Below are 26182 nucleotides of genomic sequence, written 5' to 3' on the forward strand. Positions count from 1 at the left end.
TTTAGCAGAAAAATTTAAATTTTCTCTTCTCCATAAAATCATCAGTGACCATTTCCTAGTTTTTAATTTCACTTCTTTCAAAGTTAGCTGACATGGCTTCCATGATCTAGTTACTGCATAGAATATTCATAATTGATAAAGTGCTGATTTTTGTTTGTTTTTACATAATTTTCATTTCCAGACATATTTCAACATCTCCTTTCCCCTTAGAGAACCATTCTTAACAATAAAGAATAAAAAAAGGAGGGAGGAATAGTTCAACAAACTATTAAATAACAAACAAAAATCGACATGTTAACAAAGTCTGATGTTATGTGCTATATTCCCAACTATTATTCTCTTCCTCTTCAAAGAAGAAAGGTGCATTTTCATATTTCTTCTTTGAATTTCACAATATTTAATTTTGACAGTTCTGTTAATGTTTATAGCTCCTCCTGCTTATTTTTATTAATATAGTCCTTGTTTCCTGGTTTTGCTTATAAAGCATCTGTTCATTTAAGTCTTTTTGTGCTTCTCTGTGTTTCATCATTTTTTACAGGGCAGTAATATTCCATTACATGTAAGTATCATTATTTATTTAGCCATTTTCCAATAAGGAGGCATTTACTTTGTTTCCAGTTTTTCTATTAAAAAGGGCTACTGGAGGCAGCTAGGTGGCACAGTGGATAGAGCACTAGTCCTGGAGCAGGAGGATTTGAGTTTAAATTCAACCTCAGACATTTGATAGTTACTAATTTTGACCTTGGGTAAGTCACTTGAGCCCCATTGCTTCACAAAAGTTTAAAAAAGTGCTACTGCTATAAATATCTTTATGTATATTGAGGCATTTATTTTTTTTATCATTGACCTCCTTAGAGTAGAAACCTGGGTATGTGTGTGTGGGGGGAGATCTCTAAATAAAAAGGAATGGTTATTTTATTCACTTTCTTAGCCTAATTCCAAATTACCTTGATATATGGTTAAACCAATTCACAGCTTCAGCAATAGCATATTCATATGCTTGCTTAAGTGATTTAGGCAAACAACCACCCCAACACCCCCCAATAAAAAACTCAAGTCTATCATGGTATGGGCACTAAAATTCCTAGATCTCTTCATTTTTAGAAGAATGGATGAGATTATGGAAATCCTTGTCCCTAGAATTTCATTCACTATCAGTTAAGTAGACATTTCAGCTAACCTGAACATTCCATTCCCTGGTCATGTCAATCAACAATGAAAACAGTCTATTTTGAAGATACTTGTTTTCTAGTTAATGAAGACAGTAGATTATTTTCCTCCGGTTGTTTCTGATTGCTGCAAACATTTGATTAGGGTTCCCTAATTTTAAGTCAATGAGTGTGTTGAAGTGATATCATGACAACATACTATAAGAAAATGTACTCAAATAGAAAGATAACTAAGTGGTATAGTGGATGGTTTATTGGACTTAGACCCAGGAAGACTTGAGTTCAAATCCTACTTATGTGACTCAGGCAAGTCACTTAACTTTCAGCCTCAGTTTTCTAACCTGCAAAATGTGAATATTAAATAGCACTTAGGGTTGTGAGACTCAAATGAGATGAAATGTTGAAAGTACTATGTGTTAGCTAGTATTATTTGGAAGATCTAAGTTCAAGTTTCAGACCTATTATTTGCTATCTTTATGTAACTATGCGGTAGTTCAATTAACACTTCTGGAACTCAGCTTCCTCATCAGCAAAATGAAAGTACAAGATTATCCTTAAGGTTCTTTCTTATTCCAAATTTTAAAAATCTATGTTACATAATGATTGATATTGCTCTCTTCTCACAACAACCTGTAAGTTAAATAACGTAAGCATTATTAGGTCCTTGGCAGATGAGGACACTAAATTCTGTAGACAGGCTTCAAATTCAGGAATTCTGACACAACATCCATTGATTTTTCCCACCCTACATTCTGGTGCTTCCTCTGCTGTAGGGAGTTATAGAATCATAGATTCTGCATAGAGATCATTGAGTCCAACCCTCCAGATGAGAAAATTGTGGGCTGGAAAAGTTAAGTGACATACCCAGGGTGATAAATATTTGGGACAGGACTCAAACTCAGGTCTTCCTGACTCCAACATAAAAGAGATCTAGGGATCTGAGAGTGAGTATGTTCTCTTTGGCAAGATTTTTACAGTAGAAGACCCCTCTCTCTAGTTCTGCTCCTGCTTCTTCAGGAGCTGGGAAGAAATACAACTCCCAGGATCTTAAGACCATCTAGTTCAAGCTTCCATTTTATTGATAAGAAAAACTGAGGCCAAGATAGAAGTAACCTGCCACATTCAAGAACAAGGATTGTCTTTATTCATTCATTATTAAGGCAGGTCCAACTTTTCATGATTCCATTTGGAATTTTCTTGGTAAAGATACTGGAATGGTTTGACATTTCCTTCTTTTTTGTATATTTTACAGATGTATATATTTTACAGATGAGGAAATTGAAGCAGAAGGGTTAAGTGACTTGCCCAAGGTCACACAGCTAGGTAATTATTTATACTACTACAGAAGACCAAATAATGAATGGATAGACTGGTTATTTTAATATTCATTGTTAGGAAGCATAGGGGACATGGAAACATGGTTGACCAAAGGAGGGATTTTTTTTTTAAATCCAGAATGATCTCCTTGAAATGACTTTTTCAACTTTTTATTCTGATATGATTCCCCCCCTTTCTCATATATTAGTACTACATCCTAATAATTGTTTTGAGTCTATTGATCTTTGTTAATTCTACTATCCATGATTTTAGGGCATCATGAAGGTAACTACTCTTAACTAGATCTTACATTCCCAAGCAGCTGGAATGATTTGGAAGAGGTATCCCTAGTATTAAAGTACTGTTTATCGAAGAATTTGTAAATTTTGAAGCTACAGTGATTTGTACATGAAAAGTGCCAGTTTGCCTATTGATGGGAGTGGAAATGTCTTTTAAGTCTCCCAATCCTATATTTTAAAAAGCAAGACTATCAGTGCTTAGGTATTGCCAAAATTAAAGAGTGATAAGAGTTTAGTTCAGCATATATTTCAATATGCTCAATATATTTCAGATGGCTCATATCCCAGGTCAGATTTCTAATTGAAAAGAAAATGAGATTCAGTCCTGGGTACAGTTATTAAAGTCAACACAGGCTTCGTAGTACTGGTCTTCGTATCTATCCTTATTTTCCAGAGACAGAAAGGATATTTCTAATCACTAGGTCATGAGGTTTACCAAAATTTCTTTTCTTTCTCTTGTTTAGCTCTTCCCACCACAATTGAGAGTAGATGCTTGGGGGATAATTTCCTGACCTGGTCACTAAAGATAAAAATAACTAGATAAATAAAGACAACAATATTGGGCATATCCAGAGAGGGTGAACAAAATCAGTCAAATTAAAGGTACTCCTAATTCTGAAACATTTGTGGAGGTGTGTGTTTATGTGACCATGTAAAATATTAAGAGTTATCAGGTGGCAAAAGATATCTGAGAAAAATCCTTCATTCTCTGTCTTGAGGAGACTATGGATAAGACCACAAGGACTGTAGATTTTCCTCCAGTTTCCAAAAGGAGCATAATTTTGGTTCAAAACAAAATTTGCTTCCATGGTTCTAGCCCTTTGGTTTAGGGTCAGCTTAGTGGTGCAATGGATAGAGTGCTGGCCCTCAATTCAGGAAGCCTCATCTTTCTGAGTTCAAATCTGACCTACACTTAACTAATTACATGACTCTGGGCAAATCACTTAATCCACAGTTTCCCCATATGTAAAATGAGCTGGAGAAGGAAATGGCAAACAATTCCAGTATCTGAAAAGAAAAACTGATCACAAAAACTCAGATATGATTGAAATAACTGAACACCAAAAGCCCTCAGCATACTTACATTCTCCATTTGGCTTTTTCCATGAAATGGTAGAAGGGGCACCTAGGTGGTGCAGTGGACAGAGCATTGGTCTTAGAGTCAGAAGGACTGGAGTTTGAATCTAACCTCATATACTTGACACTTACTAGCTGTGTGACCTTGGGCAAGTCACTTAAGCCTGATTGCCTTGCATCCAGGGCTATCTCCAATCATCCTGATTCATATCTGGCCACTGGATCTAGATGCCTCTGGAGGAGAAAGTGAGGTTGGTGACTTAGCATGGCACCCCCTCACTCAAATCCAATTTATGACTTGATGTTATGGTCTTCTTTGAGAATGAAGGACAACATGAGCAACTAATATTAAATAGTGCTTACTATATGTCAGACACTGTGTTAGATACTTTATAATTCTTATCTCTTTTGATATCTCACAACCACCCAGGGAGGTAGGTGTTATTACTAACCCCATTTACAGATGAGGAAACTGAGGCAAATGGAGCTGAAAAGACTAGCCCAAGGTCACACAGCTAGTGTCTATGGCTGGATGTGAACAGATCTTCCTGATTCCAGTCCCAGAATTCTATTCACTGTTCTACCTAGCTGGTCAAATAAAAGCTTCTCCCTATAATTAGTAAAACCAAACTAAACAAACATAATATATTGATTCATGTCTGAAAATGTATGTGTCTTGTTCTGCACCTACAGTCTTATCACCTCTCTATCAGGAAGTGGGAAGCATGAATCAGCATAGTCTCCTATAGTAGTGATAAGTCACTACATTGATTAAAGTTCCTAAATCTTTCAAAGTTGCTTTTCTTCTTAATGTTGTGGCTATTGAATACTTAGTTCTCCTGATTTTGCTCACTTTACCCTTGTTTACATCAGCATTCACACAAGTCTTTCCAGATTTATCTGAATCTCTCTCTTGTTAAATTTCTTAGGGCATAATAATAGTCCATTAATAAACTGAAATTTGTTAATTCCTAAATAATAGGTTTTCATTTTGTTTCTAGGTTTTACTACAATAAAAAATTCTGTCGCAAATATTTGTATACATATAGATCCTCTCTCTCTCTCTCTCTCTCTCTCTCTCTCTCTCTCTCTCTCTCTCTCATCTCTTTTGGGAAACCTGAAGAAGAACAGTAGGGACATTTCTAGGTCAAAGGGGAGGCATAGTTTAGTGATTTGGGGGGTATAATTCCAGCTTGCTAGAATTGTTAAGATTGATTCATAGGTCCACCAACAATACATTAAGGCATCAATTCTCCCACAATATCTCCAACAATTTATTGACAATCTGAAGGGTATAAGCTTAGAAATCTTCTCTTGAGATATTCTTTTTCTATTTATCTATTAAGGAATGTCTCTTGTTCTTATATATTTGCATGAATTCTCCATATTCATATTTTGGACATTTATCAAAGAAACAAATTTTCTGTAGCTTCCCTCTAAATCTAACTGCATGAATTTTATGCAAAACCTTTTCAATTTTATGTAATCAAAATTTTCCATCTTATCTCCTGTGAATCTCTTTATCTCTTGCTTGATCATGAACTCTTCCCCTAACTACTTCTTTACATTCTCTTTTAGCTGTTCCTCATATGCATTCTTAAATAGTCTTTATCCTTTGTCCTTAATCTTCAAGAAGGCTCCCCACTGTAGTATCTCTAGGGAGGAAAGGGACAGTATAATAAAACATCTATTTATTCACAAATTCAGAAGAATTTTCACCTTTCCACATGACTCTTCATTGTAAATAGATATAAATGGTTATTCTTCAAAGGAAAGTACTTTCTGGTGAAGGAAAAAAGGTAAAGGACAGAAAGAATTCCCCAGAACTTCTCCTTCATTGGTGCTGATTAGAGAGACTAAAATACTGACATTTGTTTCACTTCTAGAAGATAAGGTACTTAATGAATAGAGATAGCTTTGATTTCCAGAATAGGAAGTCCTAGATGAAGGGGAGTAGTATCAATTATTTTGTATAATTAAAAATGAAGAGGCACATGATGGTGGGAGCAGGCTCCAACTTGTAACCAATGATGATTTTTTTAAGTTGTTTTTTTTTTTTTGCAAGGCAATGGGGTTAAGTGGCTTGCCCAAGGCCACACAGCTAGGTAATTATTAAGTGTCTGAGGCTGGATTTGAACCCAGGTACTCCTGACTAACCGGTGCTCTATCTGCTGTGCCATCTAGGTGCCCCTGATGATGATTTTTGAAGAACAGGAGTAAAAGATCTCATTGAGGATTGTATAACATGGGAAAATTGAATGCTAGGTAAGATGGATGAATGTTCAGAGTTTCTTCACCAGAGAAGAAGAGAAAGATCTCCAATATGTTGGTGGGCACCCAGAGGAAGCTATAGACAAAAGTCACATAGAATGGGCAGCCATGGATATGTGGCTATCTGTATCAATGAAGAGAATTTAAATTGATGTGATCACAGATCTATTATCAACTATGACTCAGATGTTCAATAGAGAAGGTCAAAATTTGAGATTGGGAAAGGGAGGTGATATGTTATTTGCTAAACCATTACTGTTTTCTAGTTAGCCTGTAAAGAGAAAGGGGGAAGGATATAGCTGGGTAATTACAACTTTGATCTCTGGAGGGAAATCCTCCCCAAATAGGATAATAGCAAGGGCCTTGAGAGCATGTTCCCAGATGGCTCTTCCTTATTTTAGAATACAGATGTAGTGTCCTTCAGCTTCCAAGGGGGTGAAATGAGTTCATTCAAAACAGAAATTGAAAACGATAGATGTGCAGGTAAATCGAGTACTTGCTTGCCACAGGATCCAGAGCCAAGCAAGCAAATACTGTCAGTTCTCCAGCCAGAGGCTATGACATCAACCTCTATCCTTTGAGCACAAGGGCTATCAGATTTCCTAAAAGTGGTTCCCATGACCATATCTATTGTTTAAAAAAAAGAATATTGCTAATTTTCTTTGTTATTATCAGCATTTGATAGGTAAATAAGTTAGCTCACTGATCTGGAGCTGGAAAGATTCTTAGAGGGAATTTAGTTCAATTTCCCCTTTTACAAATGAGGAAAATTAGTTGTTTTGCAGAGGAGTGCATTTTTATATAATAAAACTGTTAAGACGGTACTGAAAACTCAACTTTTGGTAGTATGGAAAGATAGAAATTGATGCTAGAGGTATAAATTGTATGTAACAAGACAGGGATTGTTCTAGGGCACCAATATCAAGGGAAGTAACTTCCTTTCAGTGGTGATGGTCAACCCTGCTCTGAACCTTGACCTGCCATATACAGAACACTTGGGAGTGGGGACTAGACCAGTACTGCTTGTTGTATGACTACCCTTTGTTTAGACTGTAGTCTGAATTACAGCTTTTGCCTCCAGCCTCAGGTCACTGTTTTTATTCCAGGTTAAAAAAAAACTAATCCTAGTTATATCTTTTTTTGACTATTGCTGTTTTAGTAAAAGGAACAATTACAGAAATTATGAAATTAAGGAACGATTTGGTGGTTTTATGATATAATGGCGAGCTCTCTGGACTCTGAGTCCAGATATCTGAGTTGAAATTGCAGTGGAACCTACAAAATAACATTAAGGACTACTAGATAGTCCAATGAATAGACCCCCAGGACTCAGGGAGACCCAAGTTCACATTTTGACCTCAGATGCTTAACACTTAACTAGTTGTGTGATCTTGGGCAATTCACTTTTTTTTTTATTTTGCTCTAGTTTCCTCATCTATAAAATGAGCTAAAGAAGGAAAGAACAAACTACTCTAGTATCTTTGCCAAGAAAACTCCAAATGGAGTAACAAAGAACCAGATAGGAGTAGAATGCCTGTACAACAACAAATAGAATGATAAAGAAAAATATAGTGATTAAGTCTTCCCTAGAAAAAAAGACTGATAAATATTTTCAGTTGGCTTAAGACTCAGGTATATGTCTATCTATACAATAGATTCTATGATTTTGAAGAAATTTAAGATCCTGAGTCTTCCTCCTTCTCCCCTTCTCCTCCTTCAATAATTCAAGCAAAGGATGAGGGACCAGATGCAGTCAAATTGCAGGACCAGGGATGGAACACACAAAGTGAAACAACAAAAATCACACAAAGAGAAAATAAATCTTAATGAACCTTTTAATCTAATGTCCAGAAGTAATCCAGAGAACTCCTTCTAGAGAAGAAAGAGTCTATTTATGCTATAATGGCAAAGCAAGGCATTATACAAGTAGGAGAGAGTAATGGATAGAGAACCAACCTTAGAATCAGGAAGACATGGATTCAAGTCCTGCCTTAGATAAATATTAGCTGTATTATCCTGGGCAAGTGACTTAACTTTCATTTTATTTATTTAAGACAAGGGTTAAGTTACTTGCCCAAGGTCACCCCTAGGCAATTATTAAGTGTCTGAGGTCATGTTTGAATTCAGGTCCTCTTGACTACAGGGCTGGTGCTCTATCAACTGTGCCACTTAGCTGCCTCCAAGTCACTTAACTTTCCCATGACCAAGCAACTCTAAGTCACTGAATAGATGCCAAACCACATGGTTTGAGGGCATTCCATTTATGGTTGAAAAATAGCCATAATGAACAATAAAAATGATAATTCCTGGTCTTTGAATTTCTTATATATACTTATATTATAAAATTTTGGTTAGTTTTATAACAGTAAGATAAGAGTTAACCTCATTCAGGGAAAATTCTTCTAGCCAATTTGTGCCTTAAAAACTTGCTTGGTAATGAAAATTATGACATCCAGTGCCATAAGAACAAAAAAAAAACTGGACACACCTTTTCCTGGTAATGCTGAATTTGGAGGAGGCAAAGTTAGGGACTGACCAGCAGTCAGTCTGGCTAAGCAAATTAAAGATCTTTTCTACATCTTAAATCCTTGAAGTCTGGTCTGCAGGATTTCCTGTTTTGTAGTTGTTTGTTTTTGACTGCTCAGAATCTTCCAAATAAACTATCTTCAATTCAACTTGAGATTTTACTTCAGTGTTAATATGTCTCTAATAATAGCTAGCATTTATGCAGCCCTTTCAATTTTTCAGTCATGTCCTACTCTTTGTAACCCCATTTAGGGGCTAAAGATATTAGAGTGGTTTGACACTTCCTTCTTATAGATGAGGAAACTGAGGCAGAGTGAACTGACCTGTTTAGTGACATAGTAAGTGTCTGAAGTCTGATTTGAACTTGAAAAGATAAGACTTCTTGACTCTAGTTCATGCAGTCTATCCACTGTACCGCAGTTGCATTTTATCTTAAAGATAAAACAGGATTTCAGTGGGCAGATGGAGGGTATGCATTCCAGGCATGGGGAATGGTATGAATTAATATTTGGTGCTACAAAAATACAGATCAGATGTCAGACAAATCTGACTAGAAAGAAGAATAAGTCAAGAGCAGGAGTGTGGAATAGAGTTGGAAAGGTAAGTTGGAGAGCCTTAAATGTCAGGGAAAATGTCATTTTATCTGTCTAAAGGTAATAAGCAGTCATATCTCTTTGACCAAATGAGCAACATGAGACTTATATATGAGGAAAATTTTTAAAATTATCTATAGATTGTCTTTCTATCATCTCAATTTTTAAAATAATCCCTCCCCCACCTACACACACTTTCACTTGTAAAAAATCAAAAAGAAGGGGCAGCTCTGTGGTGCAGTGGATAGAGTACTGATTCTGGAGTCAGGAGGATTGGAGTTCAAAACCAGCCTCAGGCACTTAATTGCCTAGCTGTGTGACCTTGAGCAAGTCACTCTTAACCCCACTGCCTTAAATGAAAATTAAAAAAAAAATTTTAAAAGTTTAAAAATTACCAATACTAAGAGTTACCAATAAATCAACCTGAATCTGATGGATGGTTGTATACAGTAGGCCATACCAGTTGTCCCCCAACTCTGCAAGGAAGAGAAGAAGGAAGTTCATTTTCTTATTACTTAAGGACATTTTGTTGACTTTTCTATGAAAACTGGATTAGAGGACAGAGAGACTGTAGGCAAGGAGACTCACTAGAAGGGTATTATAATAGTTTAGAATGAAAGGCAATGAGAGAGAAGACAGATGCAATAGATATTGCAGGAAATGCATAATCTATATCAAATTGCTTACCTTCTCAATGGGGGAAGGGAGGGAGGAGAGGAGAGAATTTAGAACTCAAAATTTTGGATCAATGAATATTAAAATGTTTTTACATGTAATTGGGAAAAATAAATATTAAACATTTTTTTAAAAGATGCTATAGTGGGATAGAATAAATAGAAATTGATTGGATAAGAGATCTGATCTGAAGCATCAGAGATTCCAAGATTTTGAGTTTAATAGAAAAGGGGAAATTGGAAGAGAGATAGTCTTGGTGGATGGGGCGGGGGAGAAGATAAGTTCATCTTACACAAATTGGGTTTGAATGTCCATAGAACATCCAAATGAAGATACTTAACAAGAAGCTGGGGATATGAAGGGGAACTCAGAGGACTGATTGCAGCTGAATATATAGATATAGTATCACCTGTATAGAGGAGTCAAGGGAGGCAATGAAATCTAGAAGAGAGAATAGACAGAAGAGAAGAGCTTCATGTACTTTCCTAGGAGATTTGGGAGAAGGAGACAAGCTAATGAAGTTCATTTCCACATCATTTTCAAAAACCTGCCCAACAAGAATTGTCACTTGTCCCGAGAGAGTATTTAAAAGATCGTTTTCAAGGATTTCAGGTTTCAGTTGTGCTTTATGGGTCAACTTTCACAATGCCTAGATTCATTGGATCTTAGAGCTAAAGTAGACCTGAGAAGTCATTTAGTCTAACCCCCTCTCATTTTACAGATGAGGAAACTGAGACCCAGCAAGCTTAATAGACTCACTCAAGGTCACTTAAGTACTAGGAGTCAAGGGTATGACTGAAACTTTAATGTAACTAATATAATATAATAAACAAATAACAATTAATAAAAACAATAATCTAATATAAGAAAACTAATTCTATACTTCAGAGTTGGTGCCCTTTCTTCCATACCACACTGCCTGCTAGAAGCTAATGATGACTATGGAAAGAAAAATTCTAAGAAATTTTGCATTTTTAATGCTTTGATATGACAGTTGGATCTGCGATTGAATCAAGTACAAAAATACTTTCAAAGGATAAGTTATTTTTCTAGCTATAGATTTTGTTCATTTTAGTGTAAGAAGCCAATGAAAACACCTCATCTGGGGACATAATTATTTTTATTTAGATTTTTTATACATATTTACTTCATGTGAAATCATAGACATATATTTTTGCACAATATACAATTTATTGTCACAATAAGAAGACTGAGAGCATTTGTAGTTACATAAAGCTTTTTCTCTATATCCAAATCATTATTACAATTCAAAATATGGCAAATATGGATAATTATTAGTCTCTTGTCTTCCTCAAATGATCATTTCTATATTTTTCTCTTTATATATTGGAATCTTCCTATAAAGTTCTCAAGGTCAGGTAATTATATTCATTTTGCCTTGTATCTTTAGTGCCTAGCATGATGCTTTATCCACAAAAAAGGGCTTAATAAATGCCTTTTGGATTATTAGGGGCACGAGGATGCAGCCCATGGGACATTGACATTTAGGGAATGGGAGGAAAATCTGAAAAGGAGTGACCAGATGGGTAGGAGAAGAACTAGGAGAAAGAAGAACCATTTTCCCAAAAAAGGAAAAAGGATCCAAGAAGATCAAGAGATAATAACATTAAATGATGCAGAAAGACCTAAGAAGAGAACAACAAAAAAAGTGAAACTAAAGATCATGCAATTATAAGGACCAAGTTCTAGAAATGAGGAAATGCATTTCACTCCCTTCTTTGAAGAAGTGGGTAACAGCACATATAGAATATTGCCCATATCAGATGTGGTTGATATGTTTGTTGAATATGTTGAACTGCTTTTACTTTTCTATTCTTTTCTTTTTTGTTTCTTGTTAAAAAGAGGCAGTGTGGGATAGTGTCTAGAGTTGGCCTCAAAGCTAGGAAGACAAAGACCTAGGTTCAAATTCGGTACCTGATATATACCAGCTATGTGACCCAGGACACTTAAACTCTTGCTACCTTAGGCAAATCTGAGACTGTAAAACTACAGAGAAGGCACTCACCTGCACTAGTTGAAGGAGTTTGTTCACTTGAGAATTCCTAGGCTTAAACCAGCAAAAATCACAATTTCTGTCTCTATCCCTATAAAGGATGCATTACTTGATAAGGGAGGGGAGAAGGTTATATATGGAAATCTAAAAACAATAAAAAAACAACCAATATAAATTAAAGGAAAAGGAAGGCAAAGGAGGATAAGGACTAAGAAATTAGAGGTCATCAATAGCCTTGGAGATAACAGTTTCCAGTAGCTGCTAGAATCAGAAGCTAAGTTGCAAGAGGTTAAGGAATCAATGGATGATCATATGAAGGCAGGGAATCAAATGAAGTTGTGGGTTTTCCTTGTTTGTTTCTTAGGATGAGGAATTAGGATCATATTTTTTTAGGCAGCAAGGAAAGAACCAATAGAATTGGGAAGACTGAAGATGAGGTCAGAGGTCAGAGTAATATATGAGATGACTTTCAGGAGGAATCACCAATAGAAAGAAAGAAAGAAAGAAAGAAAGAGAGAGAGAGAGAGAGAGAGAGAGAGAGAGAGAGAGAGAGAGAGAGAGAGAGAGAGAGGAAGTAAGGGAGAGAAGAAGGAAAGAAAGAAAGAAGAAATGAAGGAAGGAAGGATGGAAGGAAAGAAAATGGATAAAAAGAATTTTAATAAATTATTGAGGTTTCAATTTAGTTTAATTCCATTGAGTTTTGGTTAGATAACAAGAACATGTTAGACCTGGTTAGCACTGTTCTGTGATTCTTCTAGAATGCCTTAACTAACTTATGTGTGTCAGTGGGACCATCATTCTTCTAAGACCCCAGGCTAGAAATCATAGAGTAGATCTCTGCTAATGCTTTCTTGGAAATGTGTCTTTTAACTGACCTTCTTCTCTAGTCCTGCTGCCACCACCCTAATCTAGGATAGATTTTAGAATTTAGAAAAGGAAAGAACCTATTCCTTTCCCCCATTTTACAAATGAGGAAATTGCCACCCTGAGATTCTCCTACCTATCTATCCCACCTATCTCCAGTTTACCATCTGTGCAAACTTAACCTATTTAATCTCAATTTCTTCATCTGTAAAATGAAAGTGTTGTTCTAGATGGCCTTTAATATCTTTTTCAAACTTAAATCTGTGGTGCTATGAACTCACCCTCACCTCATCATTGGTAAATGACAAGAAAGTAGGCCTACCAAAGATGTGACTAGTTCAAGGTTCCATTTCTAGGGAGACTCCCAATTCAGTATTTCCTTGGGGTCCTTGTATAAGTTTGAGCACTGTAAGTCAGCTTTTTCAAACAAAGAGAATTTAATTGTATGATAAAACAGACAATTGAAGTTCTAGATCTGGGACTGAAGAACTAGATCCTGGGCCTAGCAAGAAAAGCAGCTCATCACTTATAGCCCAAACAGCCTTCCTGGCTCTACTTAGCAATGGGAACAGAATCACAAACACTGACAAGTTTCTAATTTATATCTCACATATTTACAAGTTTATCCTCCCACCTCTAGATAATAAAATACACACTTTTCAAGCCTTCTTTAGACAAAATTCTCATTGATATAGGGGAGAGAAAATGATTTGAAACATTTAAAATTTGGCATTGAACCTCATAAATGTACTTCCCCCTTTGTAAAAGCTAATTGATGTTCATTGTTCCATTGATATTGGGAAAATGTTAACTAGCTAAGTGATTATAGAGGGAATGTACCAGATAGGAGTTAATGAGTACTTGAAATCCCAACCCCTTGGATTACTATTAGAATCCCAAGAGGAGGTTATTCAGCTGTCCTTTCCTGATCTAATTTCCCAGTGCCAGTGGAGATGGTTAGAGTAAATCTAGAACCTATTCTATATACAAAGAAAGAATATACATGTATATCCCCATACTCATATTCCTGAGACTAAAACAAAAATGCCAACTTTTCTATCATAAGAAGGGAAGAGGAAGAGAATTAGAATTTAGAAAGAAACTACTATGTGCAGGAACTGTACTTTTTTTTTTTTTTAAGGTTTTTGCAAGGCAATGGGGTTAAGTGGCTTTCCCAAGGCCACACAGCTAGGTAATTATTAAGTGTCTGAGGCCCAATTTGAACTCAGGTACTCCTGACTCCAGGGCCAGTGCTCTATCCACTGCGCCACCTAACCGCCCCAGGAACTGTACTATTAAGCACTTTGTACAAATATTATTTCATTTGATGCTTACAACAACTCTGGGAAGTAGGTTCTAGTATTATCCCCATTTTACAGAGGGGGAAACTGAGGCAAATAGAGATCAAGGGACTTGCTCAGGGTCATATAAACACGGTGAGAGTGGGGACTAATGTGCTCTGCATATACTCTCAAAACCACTAGTTCGATATTTCTTTCTAACTGTTTCATTAAAAAAGGCGTGATATCCAGAATATGGCAAAATGGTAGTCATGATGTATATTGAAGGATATCTTCATTGTGCAAGGAGTAGCACTGGGTAAAGTCAGGAAAACTCATCTTTCTGAGTTCAAATTCAGCTTCAGACTGTGTTCAGACTGGGTTTAACCCTCTTTGCCTCAGTTTCCTTATCTGTAAAAGAATCTGTAAAAGAGAGAAAGAAAAAGAAAGGAAGGAAAGAAAGAAGAAATGAAAGAAGGAAGGATGGAAGGAAAGAAAAATGAATAAAAAGAATTTTAATAAATTATTGAGGAAATGGCAAACCATTCTGGTATCTTTGCCAAGAAAAACCAAATGGGGTCATAAAAGTCAGACATGACTGAAATAACTGAACAACAGTACCAATGAATTCTGAAATAGATCACATTTAGAGTAATGTACTCATTTCTGGGCACCATATTTTAGGAAGAATATGAACAAGCTAAAACATGCCAAGATTAAAATGACTAGGATTTTAAAGGACTTTGAGTCACAGCATCCAAAGATCAGTTTAAAAAGTGGAAATGTTTAACCTATAGGAGAGGAAGGTTTAGGAAAGGTACAATGGCTATTTGGCCACAGAAACAGAGCTAGGTAATAGAAACTACAAAGGAGATACACTCAGCCCACTATAAGGAAAAGCTTCCCAAAGATTAGAGCTACCCAAAATTTGATATCCTTAGAAAGTAATGAGCTCCTTATTAGTAAAGATCTCCAAGTACTAGATGGCCACTTTTAAGGAATAGCACGAAGTGTTCAAATTTTAGGTGGAAATAAACACTAGATGGCCTTTAAAATCTCCAATTCTATGATTTTTGTGATTCTGTGGGTCAGTGGAAAAGTTTTACAAAGAAAAGCTAAACCAAGCTTCAAAGGAAATTAAACCCACCAGAATGTTCAATTAAATGAAACATGTTAATCTGTCACCAAGGTATAGCAAAACTCAATTTTGTTTGAATGATATTGTTCTTTGTATGTGTGAAAAAGGAAAAAAAATACATGTGTAGCTATTTAAGAGAAACATAATGTCAGAACTGTAACAGTCATGCAGCCAGAGGAGAATATTATGGCCCTTTACTTTCCAATAAGTATTGAACAAGGTGAGAATTGTCTTAGGTCCTCATTGTGCCTCTGATGAAATTGTTGTTTAATAGTAGCAGTGAGTATTATCAAGTTTATATTATAATGAAGATTGCTGTTGTTCAATCATTTCAGTGGTATCCAACTTTTTATGACCTCATTTTGACTTTGCTTTTTTATTTTTTTGGTTTTGCAAGGCAATGGGGTTAAGTGACTTGCCCAAAGTCACGCAGCTAGGTAATTGTTATGTGTCTGAAGTCAAATTTGAACTCAGGTCCTCCTGACTCCAGAGCCAATGCTCTATCACTGTGCCACCTAGCTGCCCCTTGAGCTGAAATCTTAAGAGAAGGTTTTTTTTTTCCCCTGCTTGAGTTTAATTTTAGTGGCTTCCATTTGTGGATTACTTTCTATTTTATCCAGCATATATTTTGTTTGTATATAGTTATTTATTTGTTATCTCCCTCTTTAGAGAGTGAGTTCTTCTGAGGGCAGAAACTGTCTCTTACCTTTCTCTGTATCCCTAATGGGGCAGCCAGGTGGTACAATGGTAGGGTATCAGCCCCAGAATCAGGAAGACTCACATTCTTGACTTCAAATCTGTTGTTTGTTGGGTTTTTTTTTTTAGGTTTTTTGCAAGGCAATGGAGTTAAGTGTCTTGCCCAAAACCACACAGCTAGGTAATTATTAAGTGTCTGAGGCCAGATTTGAATTCAGGTACTCCTGACTCCAGGGCTAGTGTTCTAGTCACTGTGCCACCTAGTTGCCCCATTTTGACTTTTCTTGGCAAAGAGACTGCAGTGGTTTGCATTTCCTTCTCTATATCATTTTACAGATGAGGAAACTGAGAACAAAATGAAGATGACTTGTCCAGGGTCACACAGCTAGTAAGTATATGTGGCCACATTTGAACTCAAGAAGATGAGTCTACTTGCTCCTTAATGATGATAGAATTAATATACTTGAGTTGATTTTGGGCTAATGTTTTAAAATATAGGGACATTGACCTAGAGAGAGGCCTTGGCTTCCACAAAGTCTCTCTGGTAGTAATCACATATACCCAGAGACGAGACTCAGACGGAGATACTAGAGGAGAAATGGACCCTTGAGGAAAAAGAAGAAATGTGTTGGAATCTCAATGAGAGTGTGAGGAAGAGAAGATAGAGATACTCAACCTCATTTAGACTTGAAGAGAGCCTCGAGACCGCACTCCATATCACCTGCATAGTCACAGAAAAGAGGCCCTTCTATGGGTCAAATCCAGGCTTTGATGCAACAGTGGAATAGTATTTTATTGTTGGTAAGATAGGTTTCATTTTAAAGATTAAACATCATTAGAACATTGATTAAGATATGTTTGAAAGCATGTCTCAGAGTTGTCCTATTATCATCTTTAATGTATTATGATCTGTGATCTGATCATGTTAATCTATCCTGTGCAACTTTCATCTAATCCACCATCACCATAATTCAGGAAAAGTTAATGAGTCTTATATGTGTAAGACCAATGCACCATCTTTGAACCTTGCTATTTGTTGGATAAGACATTCCATCTCCCAACTTAGTCATTTTTAATGACTGTCCCCCATGACTGGAATGTTCTCTTCCTCTTCATCTCTGTCTCTTAGCTGCATTTACGTCTGAGCTGAAATCTTAAGAGAAGTTTTTTTCTGATCTAGTTTAATTTTAGTGGTTTCCATTTGTGGATTACTTCTGATTTTATCCAACATTATTTTGTTTGCATATAGTTATTTGTTATCTCCCCCTTTAGAGAGTGAATTCTTCTGAGGGCAGAAACTGTTTCTTACCTTCCTTTGTATCCCCAATGGGGCAGCCAGGTGGTACAAAGGATAGGGTATCAGTCCTGGAATCAGCAAGAGTCTTTTTGAGTTCAAATCTGGCCTCAGACTCTTAGCTATGTGACTAGCTATGTGAACCCCAGGCAAGTCACTTAACATTGTTTGCCTCTATTTTTTCATCTGTAAAATGAGCTGGAGAAGGCGATGGCAAAACATACCTGTATTTATGCCAAGAAAACCCCAAATGGAGTCATGAAGATTTGGACACAATTGAAAAAAGACTAAACAGCAAGAGTATCTCCTGCACTTAGCACTTTGTTTAACATATAATAGGCACATAATAAATGCTTACTGCCACTTCAAAGGATCATGGATCAAGAGCTAGAAAGGACTTCAGATCTCTCAGAAAGTAATTAAAAAGCCTTATTAGGATTTGACTCATACCTCAAGATCCCTAGTTAATCTATATTAATCTATTTATCTATATCTATGTTATCAAAAAATTTTAACTTCAGTTAAAGTTTCAAAGAACCAACAAAAAGTTTAAGAAATTGATACATTATTCAAAGGATTGAATTTGCATTTTTCATTACCAGTTTTATAATCAATCTAACAGCCAATCAACTAAGACATGTTCATTAAACATCTTAGCACTGTGTTAAACATTGTGGGGTTATTGAGCATATCAAGTCTGGGATAAGGAATATGAGGCAACATTAAAAAAGTATAAAATGTAGACCCTTCTCACAAGAAGCCAACAATATCATTGAGTAGACAATGGTAATGCAGAGACAAATAAGGGGAAGAACACCTAAAATTTATATATTTCTCCAGGATTTGTAATTATTTCAATACAATTACCTCTTTGAGTAGCTTTTATTATTATAAACATTCTCATCGATGAAGGAAGAGAACAGTGGTTCAAAAAAGATTGGTTGATATTTTCCCCCAGGATCCCATAACAATAATATTTATCCTTCATTTTCGAAGAAGACCATGACATCAGGGAGGTGATGCCATGACAAGCAGATGAATTGGATCTGAGTGAGGGGAAGCTGTGCTAAGTCACCAGCCTCACTTTCTCTTCCAGAGCCATCTGGGTCCAGGGACCAAATAAGAATCAGGATGACTGAAGATGGCCCTGGATATGAGGCAATCAGGGTTAAGTGTCACACAGTAAGTGGCAAGTGGCAAACTAGTAACTGTCAGAGGGAAATGTCAAACACGACTCCTGGTCCAACTTTCTATATCAAGTTGCCCATTTTACTGAGAATGAGACAGTGTGTGTTTGTGTGTGTTTGTGTGTGTGTGTGTGTGTGTGTGTGTGTATTTATGGATAGACACACATATATGCATATATGTGTTTGTAGATGTGTATATCTTTATGTCCATACAGAAACACACATACACTTAAAATTAAATGTTAATTCTATGGCACTGATAAGAAGCATAAAAGGGTTTAAAAGCAGAGTGCTTATTTCCATTGCTTCCCTGTCCCAACCCAGCTCCCAAGTGTTTTGAAGAGAATGAATGTAACCATGCCTTGGACAGCTTCCAATCCTGTATTACCCCATTTTAAGAATCACTTGTCAACTGAAGACAGTAATAGAGTGGTCTGAAGATGGAAAGTTGCTGGAGGAATCATGCTGAAACTGTTAAGAATAACATTTTATGTTTATATAGTGCCATTTTTTTTTATATAGTGCCTTTCAACAAGGGTCTTTAAATGAGAGTTTGGGCAAAGCACAGATAAGTAATATGTTTATAAGATACTGCAGTAAGTATAAGGTAAAAACTCTACTCCAAAGCATCATTAATTCACATTGTAATATTTCCAAACACAAGACATGATCCTAATATATTTGCAGGTGTTTACTGAAGTTAAAAATGTTGATAACATAGATATGGATATAGATATTTAGATTGATTTCATTTTAGTGTTTGAAAAGTATTTAATGAGCTCTATCTCATTTGATCCTCATAATAACCTTGTGAGGTAAGTGTTATAGATATCCTTACTCCTATTTTATAGATGAGGAAAATTAATCTTAGAGAGATTTTATGATTTTCCAAGGTCTTAATCAAATATCTTGGGTAAGATTCAACCCCCCAATCTTCCTACTTCCAAGTTCAGAATTGTTATCAATTTTCCTCTCCTAAAACACTTTAGTACTAACTACCTCATTTGCTTCCAATTAACATTTCTTTTTAAGTTTTTAATGGATATTTTTGATAATGTTTCAAATAAAAGATTGATGGGTATTAAAGATAGAATAGACCTGAGAGATAGCCTAGTTCAAATTCTTCATTTTACAAATGAGAAAACTGAGTCCCAGAGAAGTGAACTAGTTTGCCCAAGTCCCCACAAGTAAGAAGTAAAACATAGACTTGGACCCAGGTCTTTTGACTTGAAATATAATGCACTCTCTATTTCACCACGATGCTTTGCAGAATTAGCAACTCTAAACCAAATGTTTGTATCTGTTATAGGGATTAAAATAATTCCTTTTGACTAAATTAAGCAGCAAAACAAACATTTTGGAAACAAACTTTTTTTTTTTAGTGTCCATAAGATGAGCCCTGACCAAAGGCAATCTCATCAACTCATAGGACCAGATTGAACTCAAATCACAAGCCTTAGCAATCCAATTGAAAACAAAGAAGAGAAAAAGATCTTGAGAGTAAAGATAAGAATGATAGTTGACATTTAGAAAGCACTTAATCTATTGTCTCATTTGAGCCATATAACAACTTTGCAAAGAAGGCAAACTTATATGCATTGCATAGACAGAAAACTTTATGAAACTGTCAATTTTTCTTTCCAAATATCTGTAGAACGTGTGAACCATTTAGAAGTCTTGTGAAACCTATGGATTCCCAATCAGAATAATATTTTTAAATGCATGAAATAAAATATAGAAAGGAAAATAATTACAGTATATTTAGATGCAACTATAATATTATTTTTAAAAAGAAGTTTGAGAACCCCAGGTTAAGAACCCTTTCTCTAGAATTTATTCACTTCATCTCTGTTTCTATTAATCAGTATCACCTTAGTTCAGGCTCTAATATTCTGATCTGGATAAGTGCAATAAACTTTACTGGTTTGGGTTTATTTGTTTTTATAACAAATTTCTAATTACTCATTGTATATACATTTTCTTCTCATTTCAAATTATAGTTTCAATTGTCATCAAATAAATTTCCCTCCAACACTGGTTATTTCATGTCTCTCCTTCTCCAAAATCTTCACAATTGATTGTCAAATCAATTCCAAATTCTTCATCTGGGTAATCAAGATTTCCTATAATCTTGTTCTACCATATTATTTATTTTTCACTATTCCTCATTGGTCCCTTGCATAACATAGACATTTATTTTAATGTAGAATTAAACATGAACCTTTCATTCTGGGCAAGTATATCACATCCCTAGGGAAGGGAATAAACATTTATATAATGCATTCTATGTTTCAGACACTCTGCTATTAAACAGGAACAAATATTATATCATTTGATATTTATAACAATCCTGGGAGATAGACACTATTATTTCCATTTTGCTGTTAAAGAAACTGAGGCAGACATCAGTGAAGTGACATGCCTATAGTAAGTGTCTGAGACCACATTTGAACTCAGGTCTTCTTGACTCCAGGTTCAATACTCTATCCACTGTGCCACTAACTACCTCTAGGCTCTGGACATAACATTCTCATTATATTGTTTAGGCATATATCCTTTTATTGATCTGCTTTTAATTTCACCTATATTAAAAATAATATAGATTAATTTTTGTTATGAAGTCTACTACATGTTAATCAGTTAATCTTTGTCATGAAATCTACTTTATTTGCCTTATCAAAGATTTCTTTGAAATAACCTCAGGTTTTGTTCAGTTTTCTTCACTTCTATTATAAAATCAATCTTATTATGCAGGTTTTTAAAATATAGCCTTCTTCCTCCTTTTCTTCTTGTCCAAATTTTATACAGTCTTCAAGTTCCATCTCCATTTTCACTTCCTCTATGAATTTTTTCTTAATAACCCTTCACCTTTATTACTAATACCTTATTTGTGATTTGCTCATAAACAATATGTATTTGCTTTGTCTAATTATTCCGTGTATATTAATCTTGTCTTCCAAACTGTCTCTAAACTCCTTAGGTTAGTTACCATGACTTAAACTTGATTGTATCCCCCACAGCATCTGTTACAGTACTAAAATGGACAAACCCCACAAAACACTTTTAAAAGAATGTTATTTGACCTTGCTACTTTCACTCTTTTAAGAAAATCATGACTTGAACTTTACTTAATAAATAACCAAATACTTTCCCCATATCACATCTATTTAATATAAAGCTCCTAGAGAACTACATTAAAACCTCTGATGGACTGAAAAAAATACTCCTTTTGTAGCTTAATCTCAGTCTAAAAGCTTCTTGTTTAGAATGATGTGACCTTTAGTCTGTAGATAAAATGCATACAAATCAAGTCTTAATGTCAAATGAATTTGGCCATGGATTTGGGGGGAGGGGGTCAGAACTGAGGAACAAGGAAAGCAGTCATTTTGTTTGTTTATAAAGTCATTTTTGTTTGTTTTTGATTGTTTAATATAAATCAAATTATTCCAAGTTGATCCAGATTGGCCTCCTAATTATAAAGATTATCTTTCCATTAGGAATTAATAAGAAACAAATATATGGAATATTATTTCTAAATAGGATGACTGGAGTAGCAAAATCAGAATATTTCTATTTCCATTTCCCATCAGCCAGTGTGGGAGAGAGAACAGAGAGAAGACTGGAGTCAGCCCTTCCCACTGTCCCTAGACTGAGCTCAGCGTCTAAGCCTGTGGCAATGAGTGGGAGATTAATCTGGGTTATATTATTTTTGGTCAAAAGTGAGAAATGATTATAAAATAAGGAGACTGATGTGTCTCAGAAACTAATTCTGAAGCCAATTTCCAAAAAAAAGGAGGTTAAAAAAAAGTTTTAAGCCATGGCAACATTAAATTAAGGGAGAAAGGCCTAGTTTTTCGACTTCTTGCTTCTACTGTTAATGGTTTAGACTCTATAATTTCCCAAGCAAACATTTCATAAATATACATTTGGAAGGGAATTAGGGCAACCCCTAATTTTCTTTTCTTGCTTTTTTAAAAATACTAACACAGTTTTGGAAATATGTTTTTAAATACTTTTGAAATAAATTAATTTAGAAGTAGGAAAAGTAGCCAGTTTTTTGTCCAAGAAAATATGATTATAATACTTCAATGGATCTCTTGATTATGGTCAACCCATGTTTGCCAAAGGACAATCATTGCTCATTTTCCAGATGTGGAAACTGATAATCCAAGATAACCTGCCTAAGGTCACATAAGTAGAGTGTGGGGATAGAAAATCTCAGACTGAGCCAAGATTCACATCTCTATCCTTACTCCAAATCTAGTGCTCTTTTGGTTTCACCACATTTACTTGGATGCATGAGTCCTAGTCCGGAATCAGAGCGGATTTATGTTATGAAATTTGTGCCAGTACTTTAGCATTTCAGCATGCATATTTAAAGTATAATTAGTTTGACAAGTGTTGAGTGTTTATTACCAGCCCTTCATTGTTCTAGGTACTACAGAGATGAGGAAAGGCCGGAAATTAATAAATAACCAAATATTTTTCTCATATTGGCCCAATATATATGGGCCAATAAAGAGATGAGGTCAAAGGAAGGAGAAGACAGACAAAGGCAGAAAGAACTCAAAGAGGGAGAAGCAAAGGGAGAGGAAAATAAGAGACCAAAGAGAAGTAATAGGCTCCTCTCTTGAGTGGAACAGACCTACTTTTATTCCTCTCCACTGTACCAGCTAGGTATAACCTCTATTCAAGCTTTTACTAGTGTTGCCAGAAAGATTCAAGGTGTAAGTAGTTGATTCCATCACAAACTTTACATCTCCATCACTACTTAGATTCATATATTTTTATGTCTTATGTTGCTAAGAATAGTACCAAGGGAGAGAGAGACACATACACACATATACACACACAGAAAGAGAGAAAAGAGAGAGGGAGAAAAAGAGAAAGAGTTTTTTTTTCCTGAGAATAGCAGATAATGAGAGAAGAATTTAGGAGCATGGCTCAAGAATAAATACAATACTTTCTGAAAACATGCTGTGACCTTCTTGGTAATCAGGTATCCCTCCTCTCTTCCCAACCCTGAATTTTATGTGTGCCATGCCTGCCTGCAAGGGAGAACAAAGAGGCAAGTGGGGTTGGCATGGCATAACTGACCACTCCAAATATGGCTTCATGAAAGTCAATAGAATCTTCTATATTCAGGGAAGTTCCTTCATGCTGTATTAGAGAATGATGCTCAGCATATTATTGGAAGAAAGAAATGCCTTTAGAAATAAATCATAAAAAAGAAGTATATCATAAATAAATTCTTGCAAATGGATTAACATGCTTCATGTTTTTGCCAACATAATTCCTTTGAAACAAGTTGCCATATTAGAGTGCAATTGTTCAGAGGTCTTCTTAAGAATCACATTTGAACTTTTGATTGGCAAAGGGAAGAAAGTTTAGGAAGACTGGTTTCCAGGCATATATGTTTCTTTAGTTCAATAATGAATTATAATATAAGGAGATAGTTTTGATATATTTATTAAAACAATTTCCATTAAATAACCTTCTATTGATCTATATTTAAAGTTTGAAGCCTGTGGATGAGCTAACTAAAGACTATGATTATCAGCTAGGTCAATGAGGGGAAGACAAGAGACTCTCTCCTAAAGGTATTAATTTCATAGAAGTGGAAAAGCAAGAGGGCCCTTTCTATTTGGGATGAAGGCTCAGAATTTAAATATGTGATATAGATTGAAAGAAAGATTGGAATTGGAAATTATCCAGCTAAAGAGAATATCCAAGCATGATTTTGCTTCCTCATAATCTTGGGAGTATTTTAACTTTTATTAGATATTAAAATTCTTTATAATAATAGAACTTTAAGTGGTAACATCTCCACAAATTTTGTACTCAAAAGTACCTCCTACACCCCTTGATTTCAGTTGACAGAACTGAATTCCTTCTAATTATAAAGTGAAATAAACCCACAGTAATTGTAATTAATAATGAAATTAAAAAGGAAAGGTCAATGCAATTTACAAGTAATTGCTGGATAATTATTAAATTAAAATCAGAAAAGTAGTCCAGTAACTTAAAATTGCAAAAATAATGCATTTCTAAAGGCTAAACAAATTTCTAAATTCTGAGAGAATATTAAGGAATCTTGCTGTGTGCTTTGGAGAGCACACACATTTGGAGTCAGAAGATCTGGGTTCAAATTTCTACTCTATTATTTTGCATCTGCGACCTTTGACATTTCACCTCTGTTTCTACAAATATAAAAAAATGAGGATAAGAGGTGGACTAAATGACTTTGGAAGTCTCTTTCAGTTCTGAATATGATCCTAAAATCTAAAATGAATTTTCTGTATTCATTTATCTCTCTTCAAAGCAATATATAAGCTTGGAATCTAGTCTTCCTAAATTTTCTAGAATTTAGATTTGATTCCCAAGAGCACCACAGGCATTAGAATAACAATAACTCGTTTAAATTCCACCCCCCTCTCTCCCAGGAGATACGGGCAGCTAGGCCCAGCCCTTTTTTTTTTTTTTTGTGGACAATCTTGAGAGAACTGAAATTTTGTTTTTCTTTTCCTTCCTAGAAATGACAGTCAGACAATCTCACCAGCCAGCCCACGGCAAACAGGATTTTTTCCCCTTTTAGTTAGACCAGAGGGTGATGGGGGCCACTAATTCTTTTTCTTTTTAAATCTTGGGAAATCTTGTACTTAAAAATAAAAATCCAGTGTATTCTCTTCTTGAGTCAGATACAGCATTATATATTCTTGAACCTAACAGAGCTCGAATACTTAAGCAATGTTACAAAAATATATGCAGCCATTTTATATGCCATTGTACGGAAAGGCGTGAAGCTGCAAAAACTTTGTCAGGGAAGAAGACACTCGGAAATACGTCCCCACCTTATTGACCTTTCCTCTTCATCCTAAAACTAAAGCATGTATCTGGGCAGAGGCGTCCAGGTGGCATCTGGGATGGGTTAGCGTGGGCTCCCGAAGGTCCCAAGCTTTGCGCCAGAGCCTGCAGACTTGGCGGGTCCTCCTCCCCACGTCCCCCCTTCCCGCCCACCCCGAGTGGATGAGTGGGGAGGGGGAGCGGCGCCTACGCCTACCGGCACCATGGAATAAGTCATCATCATCAGCATGTCCTGGTTCTCCGCCCGGACCTGCGCCTGGGGCTCCCCTCCGTGACTGCGCTTGTTCCGCGCCGCCCAGGGCATCTCCGGCTCGGGGCCGGGGCTGCCCTGGGGCGCCCGGCTCAGCTCCTGGAGGAGGGCGCGGAGGGCGCTGTCCTCCCTGGCCCGCTGAGCCCTCTCCGCCTCCAGAGCCCGCAGCGCCTCGCTCAGTTGGCGCCCCTGGCACAGCGCGAAGACCGTGCCCACCGCGTTGAGCGCGGAAAGCAGGGCCAGCGCGGCCAGGGCGCCCCGCACAGCCCGGCCGGCTTCCCCGCCGCCCTTCTCTGCTTTGGCCATCCTCTCCACCTGGAGCCCGGCCGGGCCTCAGGACGCCGCCGCTGCCCAGTTGACGGCCGGCGGCCAAGTGCTCGGAGCGCGGAGAGCCGGGAGGGGGCAGGGCCGGGCCGCGGGGGGAGCTCAGCCGGGTCTCCCCTAGTCCGGCTTATAAGCCTCTGGAAAGCCGTGGGCTGGTGGCGGCTCCGTGAGTCACGCTGCCCTTTGGCCAAGGAAGAAAGGCGGGTTGGAGAGGTGCAGTCCTGGCAAACCCTCTGGGGATGGGGGACAAGAAGGAGGGAAAGGAACACTGGAAAGGGTCAAGCTAGAGGCAGAACCGTGACACCACACGAAGTTCTTGGCACCAAAAGCAACCCCCTTCCTCT

At 36.6% G+C, this 26182-nt stretch overlaps 1 protein-coding gene across 1 annotated transcript in view; it reads right to left on the bottom strand.

Moving 5' to 3' along the window:
• The window catches only part of GLDN (gliomedin), a 77282-nt gene extending 51462 nt beyond the window's left edge, over positions 1–25820 (bottom strand). The window contains exon 1 of the mRNA XM_074231939.1: positions 25461–25820. Within this exon, the coding sequence (XP_074088040.1) occupies positions 25461–25820 (360 nt within the window). The remainder of the gene's footprint in view (positions 1–25460) is intronic.
• Positions 25821–26182: the final 362 nt, after the last annotated feature.

This window comes from Macrotis lagotis, chromosome 4 (genome assembly GCF_037893015.1).
Source record: "Macrotis lagotis isolate mMagLag1 chromosome 4, bilby.v1.9.chrom.fasta, whole genome shotgun sequence".
Classification (NCBI taxonomy): Eukaryota; Metazoa; Chordata; class Mammalia; order Peramelemorphia; family Peramelidae; genus Macrotis; species Macrotis lagotis.